Source organism: Dermacentor variabilis, chromosome 8 (assembly GCF_050947875.1).
Source record: "Dermacentor variabilis isolate Ectoservices chromosome 8, ASM5094787v1, whole genome shotgun sequence".
In the NCBI taxonomy this organism is placed as follows: Eukaryota; Metazoa; Arthropoda; class Arachnida; order Ixodida; family Ixodidae; genus Dermacentor; species Dermacentor variabilis.
In genome coordinates, this window is record NC_134575.1 from 122173042 (window position 1) to 122193010 (window position 19969).

General features: G+C 47.2%; 1 protein-coding gene and 1 pseudogene across 1 annotated transcript; one reads left to right on the forward strand and one right to left on the reverse strand.

Moving 5' to 3' along the window:
• On the reverse strand, positions 1-10991 carry LOC142591553 (uncharacterized). The gene is made up of 4 exons (XM_075703867.1): positions 10936-10991; positions 4227-4569; positions 3276-3913; positions 1-19 (listed from the first exon to the last, which is right to left on the reverse strand). Exons 1-4 carry the CDS (start codon positions 10989-10991, stop codon positions 1-3), a joined length of 1056 nt encoding a protein of 351 aa, XP_075559982.1.
• A 107-nt stretch (positions 10992-11098) lies between these two features.
• On the forward strand, positions 11099-19267 carry LOC142591554 (uncharacterized; annotated as a pseudogene).
• The last annotated feature ends 702 nt before the right edge of the window (positions 19268-19969 follow it).

Below are 19969 nucleotides of genomic sequence, written 5' to 3' on the forward strand. Positions count from 1 at the left end.
TTACTTCTGAATAGTGCACCTTAAAAAAGCAAAAAGAATTGCTTGAAGTTACAGAAGAATCTCTGCGTCAAGATGACGCCAAAGTTGCCTTTTACTCGGGAATGATAAACTATTCGGTCTTGCATGCTATATTCCAGCTGGTCGAGTCGGCTGTAAAACATACGCCGCAAAATGGGTTGCCAAAGTTTCAAGAGTTCATTATTTTCTTAATGAAACTTAAGTTCAACTTTCCGCACCAGGATCTTGCCTACAGGTTTCACATTTCATGTGCTACCGTCAGCAGAATTTTTGAGAAGTGGCTGGATGCTGCCTTTTCAAGGTTGAGGTCACAAATTGTGTGGCCGTCACGAAATGATATACAAAGGACAATGCCACAAGCGTTTTTTGAATCATTTGGCTCAAAAGTGGCAGTCATAATTGACTGCTTCGAGATCAAAATTGAAACACCATCATCCTTGCAGCCAAGAAGCGAGACTTGGTCAAACTATAAGAACAGCAACACTGCCAAGTTTTTAATTGGCATCTGTCCACAAGGTGTAATTACATACATTTCTGAAGGTTGGGGAGGCAGAGCTAGTGATAAGCACATAACCGAACATTGTGGCATTTTGGAATATTTGTCACAAGGGGATGTTGTTTTAGCTGACAGAGGTTTTGACATTGCAGACACTTTAGGGTTGTACTGTGCTAAACTCCATATCCCTGCTTTCACTAGAGGCCAGAAACAACTTACTGCTCTGGATGTAGAAAACACGAGAAAACTGGCCAATGTTCGCATTCATGTAGAACGGGTGATAGGGCTTGTGCGGAACAAATATTTGATAATGAAAGCAGTCCAGCCAATTCACTACGTGGCTAGCAAGGCAGGACACGCATTCACACCACTTGATAAGATTGTAACAGTTTGCTGTGCCCTCATCAACCTTTGTCCATCGGCAGTTCCTGCAAATCCAAAACTGCCCTCGTGAACAGCCTTGCGGACATTCTTGCTGCTTACAAGTATGGTTGTATTGGCTTGGGCTAGTTGATTAGATACAGCAATGGGGGTCATAGCATAAAGAATGTGGTGCATCGCCTTGCCATATCGTGTGGGAAGGTTTACATTGGGCAGTCGGAGAGATGCCTGAATGATAAGTTAAAGTAACATAACCAAAAATTGAACCGATGTAGGGATGGTCATGTGTCTGTGCATTGCGGTGATTGTGGGTGTAAACCGTTTTTTAAGAGTGCTCTGTTTTGTATAAGAATGTAGATGAAGTTATGTGAGATGTGTTGAAGCTGCATTGATAGCGAGGGCCGCTGATACGTGCATTAGATCCCCTTCGGTTGCTCTGACGACAGGCAAATTTGCGTTCCTGGAAGCGGCTGGTTTTCATGTGTGGTGATTGGGCCGTATCGGTGTGCGGACCTACAAATACATGTTTTTCTGGGAATAAATACCCAGTTGAAAGTTAGTGCTCATCCTTGTTGTCTCGCTCCCATCCGTGTCTTCTGACCCCCATTGCCATTCTTTGCTGATTGCGCATTTTGTGATTTCACTGAGTGATTGCTTCCATTGTTCTCCCATTGCATTGTAAATAACTGCATGTTGCACAGTAGACAGTTTGCAAAGTTTTACTCAAGGCATTCTTTTACAAGTATGAACTTTTCACAAGTGCTTTTACATTCGCACAAGTATTCACTCAAGCACTTGGTGTGTGCCTACACACATGCATCTTCGAACAAACATGTGCTTGTAGATATGTGCTGAATCTGATCTGCAGTGTGTGGTCGCAACATGTGCATATTCTCCCTGTAGTTTACTTGTGACACAGCTTCTCTTTTCATATTCCATTTTCTGATTCCTGTACATTGACAATAAAGTCTGCACTTTTGCTGCTTGCTTATCAAGGAACATTTTGTCGTTTGAATGATCTTTATGTGTGTGTACTTGTTCGTCCACTTAGTTGCAAGTGCCTTTGCACCCCAAATAAGTTTTGACTGCGTTCTTGAGTACAATTGGTCTTTTTACTCTCTGCAATACCATATTGATTGTTTTAGTATTAACCACTCCTGTCCTGACTGCAAAATGGTAGCTTGCAGTATTGTGTAAATAATAACTAAGTTTATAAATAACTTCTTATTCTGAAACTTTTTCAATTTCAGCAAAAGAAAGCTAAAATTATGGGTATTGGACATAAATATGGCATGCCAGTTCATATTGGTGCATTTACACACTTAAAGCTATTCTTCATTTAGCAATAGTTGTTTACGTGGACCTAGCTGTACATGCAAAATTCACAGTGTGTAGTCTTGATGGTTGTTGCTGTATACATAACGGGCAACAAGGCTTCACTTCACTAAGCTATCCTGTGTTTACACTTGTCGCTGTACTGCCCGCTTCAGGTGTAGTCTTGACAACGTTTGACAAGCAGCTGAATGGTGCTGCAGCTCTGTTGGGGTTTGTAGCTTTCTGTTGGCCATTTCCAGTGGCACAGTCTTCACAAAACCACTGTTTCTGTTTTGGAGCCCTCTTAATACCAAGACAAACATAGTGAAACCAGCCATACTTGCAATTTTGGCCTTCACATGCCAGCATTTTACCAGATTCAGGCCCTCCGCAGAAACAGTACGAGGCTTCCTCTTTGCTATTTTGGCTGCTTTCTGTACTTCTCCTGGTGAAATACTGTGCAAGCAGTTCTGGCATGATCACTTGTGTAAAAAATTTGTTTGTAGAGGACAGCATGGAGCTCAAAAAGGTAGTGTCCCTGGCCACCCTTTCTATGTACACTGACAATGGGGTCCAAACAACAAAATCGCAATATGTTGTCTCGCATACCGCCATTTGTGTTTGCACTTGAAAGTAGTATGGGTGCGTTCGTTTCAATGTCAGCTTTCCATTCACATTCTCTAGACAAAAATTTGGGTCATTGCTCGCCTCTTGTATTCCTCTCCTGGCCAGTGTGTACGGGCATTTAACCTCAACGACGCCTTTGCCGCAGCATGTGCAACTGATAAAAGCATCTGGTGTCGCTGCAAGGTATGGGTGCTGTGTGCTCAAGTAAACTCCCGGCTTTAAGAGTTCAAAGTCACTATGATGCCGCTTCATTTCAGACATGTAGCTCGTGATTGCGTCACACTCGTGCTCCAATCCCCATGTTGTTGATGTGCAGGTGAACTTCTGCTGCTCAGGATAACATATTTTTTTCAAGAGACTTATAGAAGGCTTTTTCAAGCTCGTCGAGCATACACTTTTTGTCACAGAAGCAGTGATTCTGCCAGCACGGTACACAAACCACTTTGGACAACTTGACTGTCCTCTTGTGGCACTTTCGACGTGGTCCACCATTTCTTGACTGATGTGAAGCTCACTAAGGAAGTCCTCACCCCGTTTAATCAGTGTTTCTAAGTCCTCAGACCGAGCTTCTGCAAATGAGAGATCACGCAGAACACGTGGTTCTAGCATTCTTGGTTTCCCAAACATAGCGCTGTACCTTGGGTGGACCATGAAGACAGCTGGTGTAGCTCCAGCATCAGCAAGACGTGAATGGAACAGTTGTATTGACTCTTCAGTAGGAGCTAGTGGCAGGGCTTGTGGGAGGCACGTTGATGTGATTTCAACACCTTGCTGCAGGTGAATCGAGTCCATTTTTCTCTTCCTCATCTTGGATGACGAGAAATCTATGTCTCTTAGGCGCTTGGGCTGTGTGCCAGAGCAATTGGCTGGGAGCCAGGCATTTTTTCTTCCTGTGCATGTTCTCGTTTCTCTTAAGCGCACTGATGTCTCTACAGCAAATAGCACAGCACCAATGTGCGAGCATGCTTCCCCTGCACCTGCCATGCAGGTGCAGTGCGCTGTTATGTTGCTGCCATCTGTGTTTGCTAAGCACCACACTTTCAGGTCTGGCTCCCGAAGCCGCTGAGAATGGCTGACCTGAAAAAAAAAATGTTGCTTAGAATTAGTTTTCGAAAGTTTTGTTTGGTTAATGACCCTATCGCGAAGCTTTATATTGGCGCGTACAACGGTTGCGGCATCTAAACGTGCAACCTGAACTTTACTCTTGGGCACCTAAGAAAAGCTGCACCACGTTTACATTTAACTGCTCTGTGCACAAAGACTGAACAGAAATAGCTAGTGCGGCAAATCGGCTGCGTCTGAATGGAATCCTAGAATAAAAACGAGATATTTCGCTGTCGTCTACGCTTCCTCGTGCACAAAAATGTGTTTTCATTCGCTGTTGCCTTACCTCGCCGAGTACGATGACGCGCTCCGACTGGAGCCGCATTGCTGCAATGTTCCGCACCCAGCCGCTGGTGAAGTAGTTGTGCGCATCCAGCGATTTATATACCTTCATCTGCTGCAAGGTGACGTAGCTGGTTGACAAAACCAGGTAATTGATTATGTCCACCTGCGTTGTAGCTGGCAGCAGCTCCACATCTGCAGTCGCATCCGCGCCGACTCTCAGTGTGTAAGGGTCCACGCCGTCGCAGAGTTTGGTCTTCGTCTCGTATCGTTCCCGCGTAGCGCCGACAAGACCTTCGTAGTACGCAGGGCAAAACTCCGAACACTTTCCTCTTAGCACCGCCACGCTTCAACCGTGGTACACGCCTGTCACAGACGCGTTGTACTTCACAGGCAAAGAGCAAGCGATCCAAACGTGGTACCGAGCAATGGCGGGCGGTCGGTGCAGACGACGGAGGTGACGTCACGTGAAAGTTATGTATAAGTTGGTTCTTTATTCTATGTTGCGGGACGGTGTGGGTATGGTCCATGTTGGCCGTACAGGTGGCAGTTATGCAACCGAGGGATGATCCTGTTGAAGTTTCCGGCGGTATGCGGTTTTCAGCGGTCACGCCTGTTGCAGGAGTGTCACTCGACGAGGTTACGAGCTCGAAGCTGTGGTCAGATTTCTCGTTGGCGTTCCGTAATTCTCTTCGCACGGGCGCGGTATGTTGCAAAAGCCGCTTTCGCGATCTATCGTCGCGACGCTAGATCGGGTTTTTTATTATTATAAGTACTGATCCTGCTGTAGCGCACATGTAACCGACAAACGGAAGTCTCAGGAGAGCACCTGAGATTATAATAAAGCAGGCGGCGCAGGAACTCCAGGGCACCCAAGGGACAGTGGGGGGATCAAAGCTCGAAGCAGAACGGTACGTAGGTTGGGGCCGCCGAGGCAGGTGTGTGCCAGGGAGTGTTCGCACAGACAGCTCCCCTGGCACGCGCAGCAGTGCCTCGCAAGGTCGAGATACTTTAAAGGTACCTGCGCCCATGATCTTTCTTTTGCTTCGGTGCAGTGAGCACGATTAACGAGAATAATATGGAGGGCATCCGGTGCAGTCGCGAATGCGTCATGACAAATGTAGCTCGCGTCGCCTGGTGTGTGTAGTAATATCAGAGTTGGTTGTATGAACTTTATGCGTAATACGCTTTGTTACGGTACCTTAACGGAATGGGTCTAGAGGACGGTGTTCGTACATTTTTTCGTACCGCCGTAATCCTATACCCTCCACTACAAACACACACACATATCCCTTTTTTATGTATGCATGCAATTCCTTGCCATGACGGATCATAGCCTCCTTTATTTTTGAAAGATAGAGGAGGCTATGGACCGATTGACCAGTTCAAGTTGTCAACTTGTCAGTAACCGTCATAGAAATCACTGTAATAAACACAATTCCACGATCGGATTGTTTACTTTCATTTTTTTGTTGTAACACTGAGAACTACATAGAACTTTATTTTGTATATGTGAGAGAAGTATGTGGATATCACGAGCTTAAGCCAATGTGCGATACACAGACAAAGCAGCTGCTACAACATGAACTGCATTGAGGGCCACACAACACATACGTAATTAAAGATGCAAAATATAGGGGGAAGCTTCAAAATACGCTCTGTAGCACTGCAAAGTATAACATATATTGTATGTGTACAATAAATGTTCAAAAATACAATGCATCAATGTCCCATTCGCCTTCAAGTTTATTATCAAGTTCAAGTATACTGAAGTTTATTATGAGCATATGTGCAACAGGAATCTACTGACACACCCGCAGTCAAGGTGGCTGTTCGAGGTGTACTGGCTGCGTCAGTGTAACAAAAAGAAATTGGGTGAATGTCGACACCAGTGCCACTGCTTCTTGCCTCTGACCTGCACGTGCCTCCGCGGCATCTTTGTGCACAAGTGTACTGGCGTGGCGAGGCGTAGGAGTCATCCGAGAGAAAGAGTATCGTTTACATGGAGAAGTGGCTGTTCACGTTGCCTGTCGCTTTCCCTCAAATGTTTTCTTGGTGACTAGGCTGACACACCTGCAGTCAAGGTGGCTGTTCGAGGTGTGCTGGCTGCCTAAACGAAAGAAAAAGAAAGAAATTAGATGAATGTCGATACCAGTGCTATTGCTTCTTGCCTCTTACCTGCATTTGCCTGCACGGCGTCTTGGCTTGCGGAGTCTGTGTGAGGGAGCTGCTGTGGCTAGGCGTAGGCATTGTCTAAGCAAAAAGAAAAGGCCATTCAAATGGGGAATTGTGGAAATAAATGCAGTTGTTATGTCTGCTTCTTGCGCTCTTCTTGCCTAAAAGTTTTCAAACATAGTGTCCAATATACACCAGCACTTTGACTGCTTCTGATTTTTACGTGCAGGTGTTGCTGCGAGATCCTTAGTATGGCTGCGTGCAGCATTGTAACACTTGGTGGAGGCATTTGAAGTGGTAGCCAAAAATATAAAGAAGCGTCCTTGTCTGCACGAATGCTTTCAATTACTAAATGCAGTGGTAACTATCACTATTAGTGCAAGGCCCCCCACATCTGTGCGGCAAGTGCCATAGCTCAAAACTGAATTTTTCCTTTAGTGTTTCACAAGACATCTGATATGTCCACATTAGATGTGATGTGTTTGTTTTTATTTATCCCAGTGTGGAGAGAGCATCATTAAATTGTTTTTTATTTTTGCGCGTCTAGTTTTTTGGTTTATTTCTGAATTTATCAAGCAGCAGTCCCATGATACTGAAGTGACTTATGTAATGGCAATCAGCTTTTGTTTTGCAGAAAAACAACGCATTTCCTGACCCATTGTTTGACATCCCCTCACGCGCATAATTTTGCAGAGTATTCTACCTATATTGACTTGCTTGACCTCCACTAAAGAGTCTTGCATTTTCAAATATGACTCTTTCCTTAAAATCATTCAACACTTCTCATAATTTCTGTACCTTGGGCTTCTGATACTCTGCATTCACCATATTTGCTTGTTGTTTCTGACTAGAAATGTCTTCTTTAATTTAGAGCTTAAATTTTACCTTTGGAACACACGGAAGGGCTTGCCATTGCATATCTGCATAAAAGGGAAACATGTTTCATTAAACATTTGCAAAATCCAATTGAAGATTGATGAATGCAGCTTGCAGTGTGATTTGACTGAATGAGTCATAAAAGTAACTCATCTCACTAGGTAAATTAAAGCACATATTAGTGTGACGTACAAGATACGTTACACTAATGTGGTGGGTTCTCTTGCTTATACAGCAAAATAATCGGTGCGCGAGAAAAAATTATTTTAGCATACCCCTTGTACACACTGATTTAAAGGGGTTGGGACACCAAATTTTGAGGCTATAAAAAGGATGTTGTAGGCTGCTTCCGTATGCAAGGACAGCCAGAACGAGGTATTGGACGCTGCAAAAATTTCAAAATAATTTTAATTCAGCTCCAAAGAGTCACTAAAAACTCCTTCTCGTAGTCGAGACCCATCGCTAGCGCGGCAGTTACTACGTCACAGAGGAGGAACGAAAATATTGACGTCATAGCACACCAGCACAAAAACGTGACGTATGATGAGTAGCGATGAAATGCCGATTACGGAGCCTGCTGAGCCGAGCAACCGAGCATAGCCTCCACTACGACCGAGCTACAGGCATATAGAAATCCTTTCTTAATGCAAAGAAGGGGTAAGGCGTGCAGACACGGACACAAGAGGAGAGAAGTGGACAACACGAACGCCGCACGCCGCCCGCGAACGGCAAACTGCGTGCGGCGAGTTGCCCTGCGGACGGGCCTTTACGTTTGAGTGTAACACTAGCCGGCCGACTCCGAAAGGGACCAGGATATGCGGCGTTCGTGTTGTCCGCTTCTCTCCTCGCATAGTCGCATAGTTCGGCAGCTCGGAGCGGACTCTCCTTCGCTTGGCCTTTCCACGTTACCGGCCCGTCCACGTTACTGGCACGGAAACTCGCCGCACGCCGTTTGTCGTTCGCGGGCCCCCGTGCGACGGCGGTTTTGCTCGCGAACGGCGAGATTTCCTTGCCGTAGAGAGGACGGGCCTGGGACCCATTTGTGCGGCAGCCGTATGGCGAAGCGGCCAATCAGCGACCGAGGAGTGGTCACTCTGGCATCGACGGCAGCTTCACCGCCTCTGATCGTTCGGCGCCGCCGATATCGTCGCTAGGCCTTTTCCGGTTCACTTCAAAGCTAAAGCTTACAGCGCTTCGGAATGAATCACCGACTCTCACAAGCCGCAGTATTTTCTTACCGTTGTTGTCGCTCTTCGCAATAATTATAATAATCGCGACATGCACTTCGAATCGCCAGCGGTTGACCTCTGCTGGCAGAGCACGCGTATGCGCGAGCAGACGACGCAGCGTAGTTTTACGTCACTATTTTTGTGGGCCACGTGACCAAGCCATGTTGCATTTCCTCCTCTGTGACGTCATAGCATCCCCCGGAGCGCAGAAACCGAAACCGAAATCGCTCGGTATAATAATGATATTATTAAATTATTTATCGGATATATATGAATCCCGCTGTGTGTATCGTGCTCCCTGAAGCATGACGCAACGTTTGAATCAACAAACGCATGAACGAAAATTTTGATGTCTCCACCCCTTTAAGTAAAATGAGCTGGAGCTGTCCACATGATGTACTTATTTTACCTCCGAGTATGGTCAACAAAAATGTGTCCCAGCCGCTTAGTGGTATTCGGGATATGCCAGTATTGCATATGTGCCTGTTGTCTAAAATAATTGAATTTTGAAAATGCTCGCAGGGATCTGATGTGCATATCTGCAGTTTATGGATACATGTAAAATACTCAGCATCAAGTGCAAGTGAACGGTTCCACAGGCCCAGCTCGATCATGCAAATAGATTCGCTGCACAAATTTTTGACCAGAAAAGACATTCCACATGAAATGGCATGCAAGGAAGTGTTGAAAATATTGCACAGTTAATCAAACGCCTACGCTATTAATATGTGGGTTGATGCACTCGTTATGCTAAACGGAGGTGAGGCGTGCAGACAGGACACAAAAGTAGAGTATTCACAAGCAAACAACACGAGCGCCGGCCACTTCTCTACTCTTGTGTCCTGTCTGCACGCCTCACCTCTGTTTTGCATAATGAATCCTTACCAAGTAGCTGAGCTTTCTGTCGTTCTAAGTCTCGATGCACTCGATTTCGTCCGCATTAGGCACTCGCCTCTTGATTACTTCGTGGCACAGAAATACTCGGCATCAGGCTGTTTTTCCGCTGTGGCCTTTGTAGAAGCATGATTGTTCAAAGTGCAACAATTAAACAGATTCTTTGAGTTGCCTGTGGCTTCGCCAGTACAATTCCGGTGCGCTGGTCTGCCTGTCCAGCAATTTCCTACTGAAGGGAAACCTGCTAATAAAAACACCGCTCCGCATGCAGAAAAATGCTCTACTGTGACGCTTCTCGAACGATTGTGATGCACCGCAAGATCTGCCTACTCGCGTGATATTCTTAACAAGGAGATACATTCGTTTACTTACATGTGAAGGTATATGCCAGACCACTTCGGGGCTTCGGTGGCACATAAGGCACGAGTGTGCCATAGCGTCCGATGCCGACGCGCAATCACATGTCAAACCTAAACTGTACGAAACTACTGCGCATCCAAAAAACAGATTCGAAACCGAAATTCGCGTCGTCCTTTATTACATGAATGCGTACATCGTGATTTACATAAGTCACGGACTTAGCGATCCCTTTCTGTAAACTTAATATTAACGCACCACCTTCATAAAGCCATCAAGTATGCGTTTTTAGATGACAAAACATAAGGTGACTTGTACTTGTTTTCAGCCCTTTTAATAGTAATTGCGCTGGCCACATTGACCAGTAGCAACAGGGCGGCGCCCTAGAGGTTCCGACTTTTCCGGCCCAGCTTTTCCTCTAGAGTTGTTCTACTAACTCTATGGTCTGCCCAGCCCTGGGGATAGGAGACTCCAAAGGGGGGGGGGGGTTGAAGAAGGCGTGATTGCGAGAGTTAATGCAGACGGGCGAGTGCAGGTGGAGGCGCAAGAGGGGAAGGGCATGGCGGAAGCGATGACCAAGGCGCGGGAAGTGGTAGGGGACAGCACGGAGGGCGACAGCCTGGTCATTATGCATGCTGGGCTCAATGACGTGCTTAAAGGGACACTAAAGCGAAACAATAAATCAGTTTAGTCTAATGAATCATTGTTTGAGAACCCTGCAGGCAGTCATTTAAAAAAAATGGTTTGATTATTAGATGAGAAAATGAAGGTCCAAGTATCAGTATTTGAATTTCGCGCCGAAACTCTGGCGCCGGGACGTCTGCGTGACGTCAGGGATTCCAAAATATGTTTTCGCATTTGGGCCGCGTTGGCTGAATAAAGGTCGCCAAAACTTGTCATGTTTAATATTTGGTTCCTTTAGAACGCATTGTAGTCAATCTGTACCGCTATATATAATTAGTAGGCCATCAAAATCCTAGACGTCACAGCCCCCCGTTGCGGGAACTTAAGTAGGCGTCGCCACCCGTATTTCGTTCTTGTGCTTTTTCTGGCTTACCAAACGTCTTATCGTTGTAAGAGTGGTGTTTTTGGTGTTGTAGAATGGTAATTTACTGATGCAGAAGAAATCATTTTTCACTTTAGTGTCTCTTTAAGGGGAGAAGCCAGGACCTTGAGAGGCACATTGAGACTGGGCTGTGTAAGCTTAGAGAGTCCTCCGGGAGGGTGCATGCAACCATATGCACTATCCCAGAGGTCCAGGGCCAGACTGATCAGATAGAAAGGACCGGTGGTTGATGCCAATCGGGTCATTAGGAGTCTGAGCCGACGACTCCAGTACAGCGTGATGGAGATCAACAGGGACGTGTACGGAGCCAGCTCCCGGCCTTTTGTACAGGATGGCATTCACGACAGTGGTGCCACTGGCAAAAGGATAGAGGACAGGATGGGTCGGGAGGCAACAGCTTTTTCAGGGGGACCCAGAGCCCTGAAGGAACCAGTGTAGGCGTGCACGATTCGAGGCGGAAGCCACAAACACGCAAGCATCTCTACTGTTAGAGAGGCTACAGATGTAGGCACCAGAGCCAAATTAAGTCAGACATAGGGTTTATTAACATGCAAGGTGGCCGAAATAGGCTAAAATTCGAGGAAATCGAAGAGCAACTAAGGCAGGATAACTTAATGGTTTATGGGTTTGTAGAGACACATCCTAAGGACATGGAACAACTGTCCTGTAACCCAGATTATGCATGGGAATACTGCAACAGAGCGCAAGGTTGCAGAAAGGGCGGGGGAATTGGCACTAATTCATAAAAATACAAATTGGCAAATTGGCAAATACAAATGGCAAATACAAATTGGCAAAGGGTCAAACAGGAATGCAAGGAGCATTTATGGCTTAAAGGAAAAGTAGCGGGGGAGAAAACAGTTCTAGGCTTTGTATACCTTTGGACAGGATCAAATGCTAAAGAGGAAAACAAAAAAATGCTGGACTGTATAGCAGCGGACATCAATGAGCTAGGAAAAGGATGTGGGATAATTGTTTTGGGAGACATGAATGCGCATGTTGAAGGTATAGATAGGTACACAGACTTCACAGGTAACATGCTGCTGGATATGTGTAAGAGGCATAATTTAATTGTCTGTAAATCTACTGAGAAGTGTGACGGGATCATAACATGGGAGGTAGGCGGTCGACACACGACAACAGATTATGCGTTAATGTCACATAGGATGTATGATAGATTAGGAGCCATGAATATAGATGAACAGGGCTCCAGAAGTATAGGTAGCGACCAGAAACATATCAAGTTGAATTTTAAGAGGGAAACTAAAGCAGGAACGAGGCATGAGAATCAGCCAGATTGGGTTTCTTACTCAGAAGAGCAAGTGGAAAAATGGCAGCCAGACAAATTGAAGAGGAAATATCAGAAGTTACTGAAACTGATTAGACTTACCCAAAGTTAACGAGGCTATTTGAGCTTGGGGTAGGCAAGGTACGAGTCAGGATAACATGGCAAGGGATACGAAAACTCAAGAGCTTGTGGGATGAAGAGGTTGAGAAGGCCATAAAGAAACTCGAGGAAGCCTTCAGGGAAGCTGAAAGCATATTTAGCGCCAGCAAACAACGATGGAAGAGAGACGACACCACAATGCGCTCACTTCAACAACTTGATTTTCAGGAAATACACCTATATAACCCATGCACAGTGGTGCCACCTCATCCAAATCTTGACCATCCAAAAAAGCCGTCTCCTTATCTAACAAGTCGACCGAAGGGGCACTAACACACGTATCACTATTCCGCCAGATAGCCTGAGCCTCAATAATCTCCTGCACATCTTTATCTTTATGCTTCGCAAGAACCCGGCAGGATCTATACACCAGCGCACGGCCGCATTCCTGACAGTGAGTTCACAGATGACCGTATTGCTTATTTTTCACGTTTAGGCCATGTTCCCGTAATCCGATGTATTTTTTACCACAGGGCAGCGGAAGCTCATATACAACAGCTTCTACGCAACCTACTGGTGCTTTTCGATGATTCGTAGAGCATCCGGCAGCTGGCTTACGGTACGCGTCCGTTAATCGACATATTTTTGCCAGCTTTTCTGGTGGTGAAAAGATCGCTTTTGTGTCCACCCGGCTAGCCATTTTCTTAAGACTATGTGTCGTTCTATGCAGGTAGGGCACTACCGCTACCTCCCCTCTGCGTTCTGTCCGTTGATTTGCCGCGGCCCAAATTGTGCTATCTGACCCGCACCTTTTTAGCAGCCCCTCTACGACCGAAACTTGCACTGGTTCCGGAAACCCTGCTGCTGATAACCTTCCCGACTGATCCATAATACTCGTATAGATCTTATGGTGGCAAGATTTCTTTAATGCATTTCCAACGCATAAGTTGGCAATGCTCCTCTTGACGAGCTTCGAGTGGGCTGACCGATACGGAAACAGGGGCTTATTAGCTCTTATTATCCCAACACGCGTGCCGTTCCATGAACTCGAGCTGAATATTTACTAAACGCAGCACGTTATCGGTGGGCTCTTCAATCGTGAGAGTAAGTGGGCTAACGCCTGCAGAAAAAAAACTTTGTAAAGCTTGGCGTCTGGTTCAAAAGTGCGTCTGGTTCAAAAAGGACGAGATAGTCATCAAAGTACCTGACAACTTTAACCACACTGTGCTGCGACAAGGTACAGGACAGGTTTTTGCTATGGTGAGCGAAAAAAATGTCACTTAGTATAGGCGCCAAACATGAACCGATGCAAACCCCCTGCTTTTGAATGAATATGTCCTCATTCAATGCTGCATATGCAGAGTGAAGGTAGCAACTAAGCATATCTAAAAAGCCCTGAACGGATAAACCGGCTGAATTTTGGAACGAAACCACGCCATATTAATAGTCCGAGAAGGTCCATACCGATTTGGGCAAATGGGATCGTGGGCACTTGGACTGGTTGTAGTAGCCCAGCTGGTTTCATAAATGTTGGTTTGCGTCGCTGCCAATCGAGGCACGTGCGCAAGTAATGTTTCACAAAGCTGGTTATCCTTGGCCAGTAATATTTCTATTTGACTCGGGGCAGTGTTCGCGTGTAGCCGAGGTGGCCAGATGTCGGTTCGTCGTGGCAGGCTTACAAGACCTCATGACGGAGGCACGTTGGGACGAGAAGTAGGCGGCTGCTTCCGCTTGCAGAGAAGTTCTTCTTGTAAAGAACATCATTACGGAAGCAGAATGATAGCAAAGTTCTTGCAAATATTTTGGACGCGCTTGTAATCCGGCCTTCTAAAAGTTCAATAAGCGGAGTCAGTTCGATGTCTTCCCGCTGCTGACGAGCAATCATGGCCGTGTCTAGAACACCTATAAAAACCATGCCTTCGTCATGTTCTGTGACTTCCTGCTCAATCGATGACCTTGAAAGGCAGTCGGCGTCGGAGTGCTTTCGTTCGGACTTGTACACTACTGTCATATCGAATTCTTGAAGCCTTAGGCTCCAACGCGCTAGTCGACCGGACGGATCCCTCAAGTTCGTCAGCCTGCAAAGTGAGTGATGATTGCTGACAACACTGATGGAAAGACCATAGAGATACGGGCGAAACTTCATAACTGCCCATACCACAGGAAGGCATTCCTTTTCTGTGGTTGAGTAATTAAACTCGGCGTGTGAGAGCGTCCCGTTTGCTTATGCAATGACTCTCTCGGCTGAGTCTTGCCACTGCACGAGCACAGCGCCTAGACCTACGTTGCTAGCGTCCGTATGAATCATGGTAGGAGCGTCCTCTTCAAAGTGAGCCAGTACAGGAGGTGTTTGCAGGCGCTGCCGTAGATCATTAAACGCTGCTTGTTCTTCGCTCCATACGAAGGCAACGCCTTCTCTTGTAAGGCGCGTTAACGGTGAAGCTATATGTGAAAAATTGGCTATAAATCTTCGGTAATACTAGACGACCTAGGAAACGCCTCACATGCCTTCTTATCCGTTGGCATTGGAAACTTTGCGACGGCCGTGATCTTGTCGGGGTCAGGGCGGACGCCTTTATGACTTACAACATGACCTAAGAACTGGAGTTCCTCAAAACCGAAGTGACACTTTTCTGCTTTCAGTGTTAAGCCGGCTAGCCGGATGGTTTGTAGAACCGCCAGCAGCCGTCTCAGGTGTTCCTCGAACGTTTCCGAAAAAACTATGACGTCGTCGAGGTGTACTAGGCATGTCTGCCACTTCAGGCCTGACAGAACCATATCCCTGAGTCGCTGAAAAGTTGCTGGAGCTGAGCATAAACCGAAAGGCAGGACCTTGATTCCGTAAAGCCCATCAGGCGTTACGAAAGCAGTCTTTTCTCTGTCTCTCTCGACTACCTCGATTGATCAATAGCCACTTTTGAGGTCCATCGACGAGAAGTAGCGGGCATGCCTCAGCCTGTCGAGAGAATCATCGGTACGCGGTAATGGGGATACGTCTTTCTTTGTTACCCGGTTCAGCTTACAGTAGTCGACACAAAAACGTAGACTGCCGTCTTTCTTTTTGACCATCACTACCGGCGATGCCCACGGGCTTTTTGATGGTTGGATAACGTCGTCGTCGAGCATTTTCTTCACTTGCTATCGGAGCGCTTCGCGTACTTTTGGTGCAACATGGTACGGGTTTTGTCGGATTGGTCTCGCTGTCTCCTCCGTGATAATCCGATGCTTCGTCAGTGGTGTCTGACCAACTCTGCATGTCGACGAGAAGCAATCGCGAAACTGGTGAAGCAGGTACACAAGGCGTTGCCTTTCCGCTGGTGATAAGCTCGCGCTCACCTCAAAAACAGGCAACGGTGCCGAAGCGTCTTGCTCTCCTTGTTGTAACGCAAAGCATTCGCCGAATTCCGCAATCTCGTCGAGGTAAGCAGCTGCTGCGCCTTTTGCAATGCATCGTCGTTGCTTGCTGAAGTTTGTCAGCAGTAGTTCTGTTCGTCCATGCATTACTTTGACGAGACTTCTGGGCGTGGCAATACCTTGAGTGAGCAAAAGCATAATTATCTGCTCGGCAATACCTTCCCCATCGTACTGTGTCGCACCTGACGGAAACAAGACGGCAAGATAACGGTGGTACGGTCACGTCATCTATGATGCGCATAGACTTGCGTTGTATTTCTGCACTTTCGTCCCCAGAAAAGGTATACCTTCTGGTATGTTGATGACGGCACCGTATTTGCGTAAGAAGTCCATAACTAATATTACATCTCTGCAGCAGTCTGGGAGAATAACAAAATTTGCGACGAAGGACGAATCCCCTATGTTGACCCTTACAGTACACTTGCCAGTCGGTGTCAGTAGCTGGCCTCCAGCACCTCTAATGCGCGGCCCTGACCATTTCATTTTCACTTTGCGAAGTCTGTCCGCCAGTTTTTCAATTACGATTGAAAAGTCCGCGCCAGTGTCTACTAGCGCCGTCAAGTCGTGGCCGTCAATTGCTACAGTAACATCGGCGCTAAAAATCTCGTCTGTCGTCAAATCATCCGGCTGTATCGGCTTCTCGTTCGACGGCAATGGAGGATTTTCGGCACTTCGACGTGTGGCAACCTTCCCCCCTGAAGTCGCGGCCTTCAGTTTCCCCGGCGTCGGCTGGGAGATTACCCTCGGGCCACGTCGGTCGGTGCAACTGCGTCTTGCAACTGGAAAACGATGTCCTGGAGAAGGGGAGCGCAACCGGTAACCGGGAGAATTGGTTTGCCAGCTCGTCGAATTCGCGTCGATGTTCGCTCGGCTGCCGTCAAGAGCAGGACGAGAAGCAGTGGATGGGAACGCTTGGTACCCTTCGACGCGATAAGGGCAATGACGGCAGATATGGCCCGTTTCCCCACAGTGGGAGCACAAGGGCCTGTAGTCAGCTGTGCGCCAAATGTCGGTTCTGCGAAGCGCTGGTCGCGTCGGCTGTTCCCTATGGTACCAAGGTGATGCCGGTGCTGACTGCTGGTGACACTGCGGCGTCGGCATCGGAGGTGGCGGTCGACGGACGACACCTACGTAGCTGGGCTGCCACGTCTGGGAATTTGGCTCGGGAGCCGCAAACGCTTGCTTTATTTATTGGCCCACAACTTCAGCCACCGACGCAGCTGTGCATTCATTTGGCGTGGCAGTGAGCTTCTTAATTTCTTCCTGAACAATTTCGCGTATCAACCGGTGCAAGGAACCCTCGTCTGTGACCGTCACTAGTGCGGCGCTTGCTGGTCAAGTGCTGGTCAGGTGATCATACTGGCGGCTGCGTAGGTGCAACGCGCGCTCTATGGCCGTCGATTCTTTAATAAATTCATCCACGCTCGTCGGCGGGTTCCGCACGAGACCTGCAAACAGCAGCTCCTTTACGCCACGCAGGAGGTGGCTGAGTTTTTTTTTTTTTTTTTTGCCTCGGGCATATCGGGGTCTGCACGACGACAAAGACGAGCCACGTCCTCAGCGAACATGGCAAGTTTCATTCGGCTTTTGAATCCGTGATTCGAGAAGACGCTGCGCGCGGTCTCGCCTTTCGGCGCTCCCGAACGTATGGAGACACTGGCGGTGGAACTCATCCCAGCTTGGCCAGATTCCCTCGCGATTTACGAACCACGTGCGGGCTCCATCTTCAAGAGAGAAATACACATGGGATAGCTTCTGTCCAGCATGCCACTCATTATACTTGGCTACGCGCTTGTATTCCTCGAGCCAGTCTTCTGCATCCTCCTATAGGCATTGCCGTGGAAGCTCACGGGAGATCGAGGAGTTAAAAGAGTTACCTGTGCAGGGCTTGGGTCTGCCATGGCTTGGACACTCGTGGTAACAGCCAGACTTCCTGGTAGGGAACCAAATTCTGGGCTCAGGCCTAATAGGCGACGGCTGGGGCGGTGAACGGGTGTTTCGACACGCGGAAAACGCCCTGGGCTTGATGTGGGGCTGTTGACAGGCGTCCCAAGCATTTACCCAGCGCCTCCCCCAGTGTCACGATTCGCAAGCAGCAGGAACTGATAAAAAAGGGTAGGACACTTTAATTGCAGGCCAACTGAAAAACGATCGCGCAGGGATCTCTTCTTATCTTCCGCAATCCGCGAGGTCTTCGTCATCCTCTACGTGCCGCGTACTGGATGTGGCAATATCAAGGGAGCCTATGACAGTGTATTTCAAGAGGGCTTGTGGGGCATTTTGGAACCTTTAGGAGTGCAAGATGGAGTAACCAATTTCTTAAAAGATATCTATAAATGTAACCGTGGCAAAAGCAGGTTTCGGAGCCTGTAATGATTCGGCGAGGGCTTAGGCAGGGGTGTCCGTTGTCACCTCTGTTGTTTATGCTGTATCTACAAGTATTAGAGGCCAAAAATACAGCAAAGCGTACTCGGCTTCAACCTATCATTTTTAAAGCAAGGAAAATTGATTGACCAGTTATTACCAGGACTGATGGATGCGGGTGATATTGTATTAATGGCTGACAATACAGAATATCTGCAGGGATTGATGGACAAATGTGGTACAGAAGGAGACCAGATTAGGCTTGAAGTTTAGCAAAGAAAAATCAGCAGTCGTGATTTTTTAATGATAACATTTGCGGCGAGCATAGGATACAGAAGGCCACGCTTGAGATAGTCGATAAGTACAAGTATCTTGGGGTGCGGATAAATAGTGGAATTGAGCATGTGAGAGAGTACGAAAAATATGTAACGACTAAAGATAACAGAAGTGCAGCGATTATGAAGAGTATGGCACTGTGGAACTACAATAGGTACGAGGTGGTACGAGGGGTATGGAAGGGGGTAATGTTTCCGGGCCTGACTTTTGCCACTGCAGTTCTATGTATGAGAGCAGAGACCCAGGCACAGTTGGAAACTAGGCAACGTGGTATGGGTAGGCTCGCTCTGGGAGCACATGGCAAGACACCAAGTCTTGGGCTGCAGGGGGATATGGTATGGTCTTCTTTCGTGGGCAGAGAGGCGATAGCATTTGAGGAGAGATTGAGAAAAATGGGGGAAAAGTGGTAGGCTAGGAAGGTTTTCAGTTACTTATACACGAGGAATGTTGACACAAGGTGGAGGAAGCGAACAAGAAAATTGTCAAGCAAATATTTGGGCAGCAGCGGCGGGCGCAGGTAAGGAATCATCTGTCAAGAAAAAGGTTAAGGAGACAGAGAGGGGTACGTGGAAAACAGAGATGCAAACCAAATAAGCATTAGAGACATACACAGGACGTGTAAGCAAGAAATAGCGAAAGAAAATATTTAAGATAACTCTAAGGAACGCTCATTGTTGTTTGAGGCGAGGACAGGTGTACTGCGGACTAAAACTTACCGAACCAGATACCATGAGATAGACTTGTTGTGCGGGGCGTGTGGGGAGGAGGAAGAAACGACTGAACACTTGATACTTTCTTGTAAACAACTTCACCCTGAAGTTGAATGTAACGAGGAACTATTCAAAGCTTTGGGTTTTAAGGACAGTGAAGGTAAAATAGACTTTGAACATTTATAAATAACTAAACGGAGGCTATCTTATTGGTGGATAATATCAACGCAAAAGTAAAGGAGTAAATGCATAGGTATCCATGCATATAGTAAAATTCAAGGCTAGGTAGCGCGCCGCGCCGCCACCCGATTCAAAGGGTTGAGCCTCATTCATCCATTCATCCATGGTGCTCCAGCACCAGCGGCCGTCATCGCAAGGAGAGTCATGTTTCCGTCGCGGGACGACACACTGTCCAATTCCAGTACACCGTAGCCTTGGTTCCCCGAACTCTCTGCTGAGGCGTCTTTTATTCAGAAGTTGGTAGCATCTTTAGGCAGTACCACAGTCGCCTTTACCCGTATGAGCGTCCCGCGCGCCGGCTGGACGCTTGTCATGTAGGAGTCCGGATACTCTACTTACCTCAAGCCTCTGTAACCCTACCGCAGCTGCATGAAGTTATTACAAGCGCTTCACTCGGCTGCGTCTAGTTTTGGTACTCGGCGGCGGAAACTCTATTTTCCCCATCGATATGTAGTAAATAAAATAGAGAAAGAGCGACGGAAACAATGGAAACGACGCAACAACGAGGATGCGTCGAGCAGACGACAGCTACTCAGTCCGTACGCTACAGGTGAGCTCGCCTCAGCCAATGGGCGCTGCCACAGTCGGAGCTTCAGGATGCACTGATGAATAAGGCTGGACGAACCCTTTAAATCGCACGGCGGCACACGCCAACTAGCCGTGACTAGTAATATATTTTGCACTCAGTGCAGGGTGAAA

What these genes read in the sequence shown, in the direction of transcription:
- LOC142591553 (XM_075703867.1), bottom strand. Translation starts at nt 10,991, where the DNA reads ATGGTTGCATGCACCCTCCCGGAGGACTCTCTAAGCTTACACAGCCCA. An exon ending in TTACACAGCCCAGTCTCAAT is followed by an intron (nt 4,570 to 10,935) that starts GTGCCTCTCAAG and finishes CCACGGTTGAAG; the next exon opens with CGTGGCGGTGCTAAGAGGAA. An exon ending in GCGTCATCGTACTCGGCGAG is followed by an intron (nt 3,914 to 4,226) that starts GTAAGGCAACAG and finishes TTTTTTTTTCAG; the next exon opens with GTCAGCCATTCTCAGCGGCT.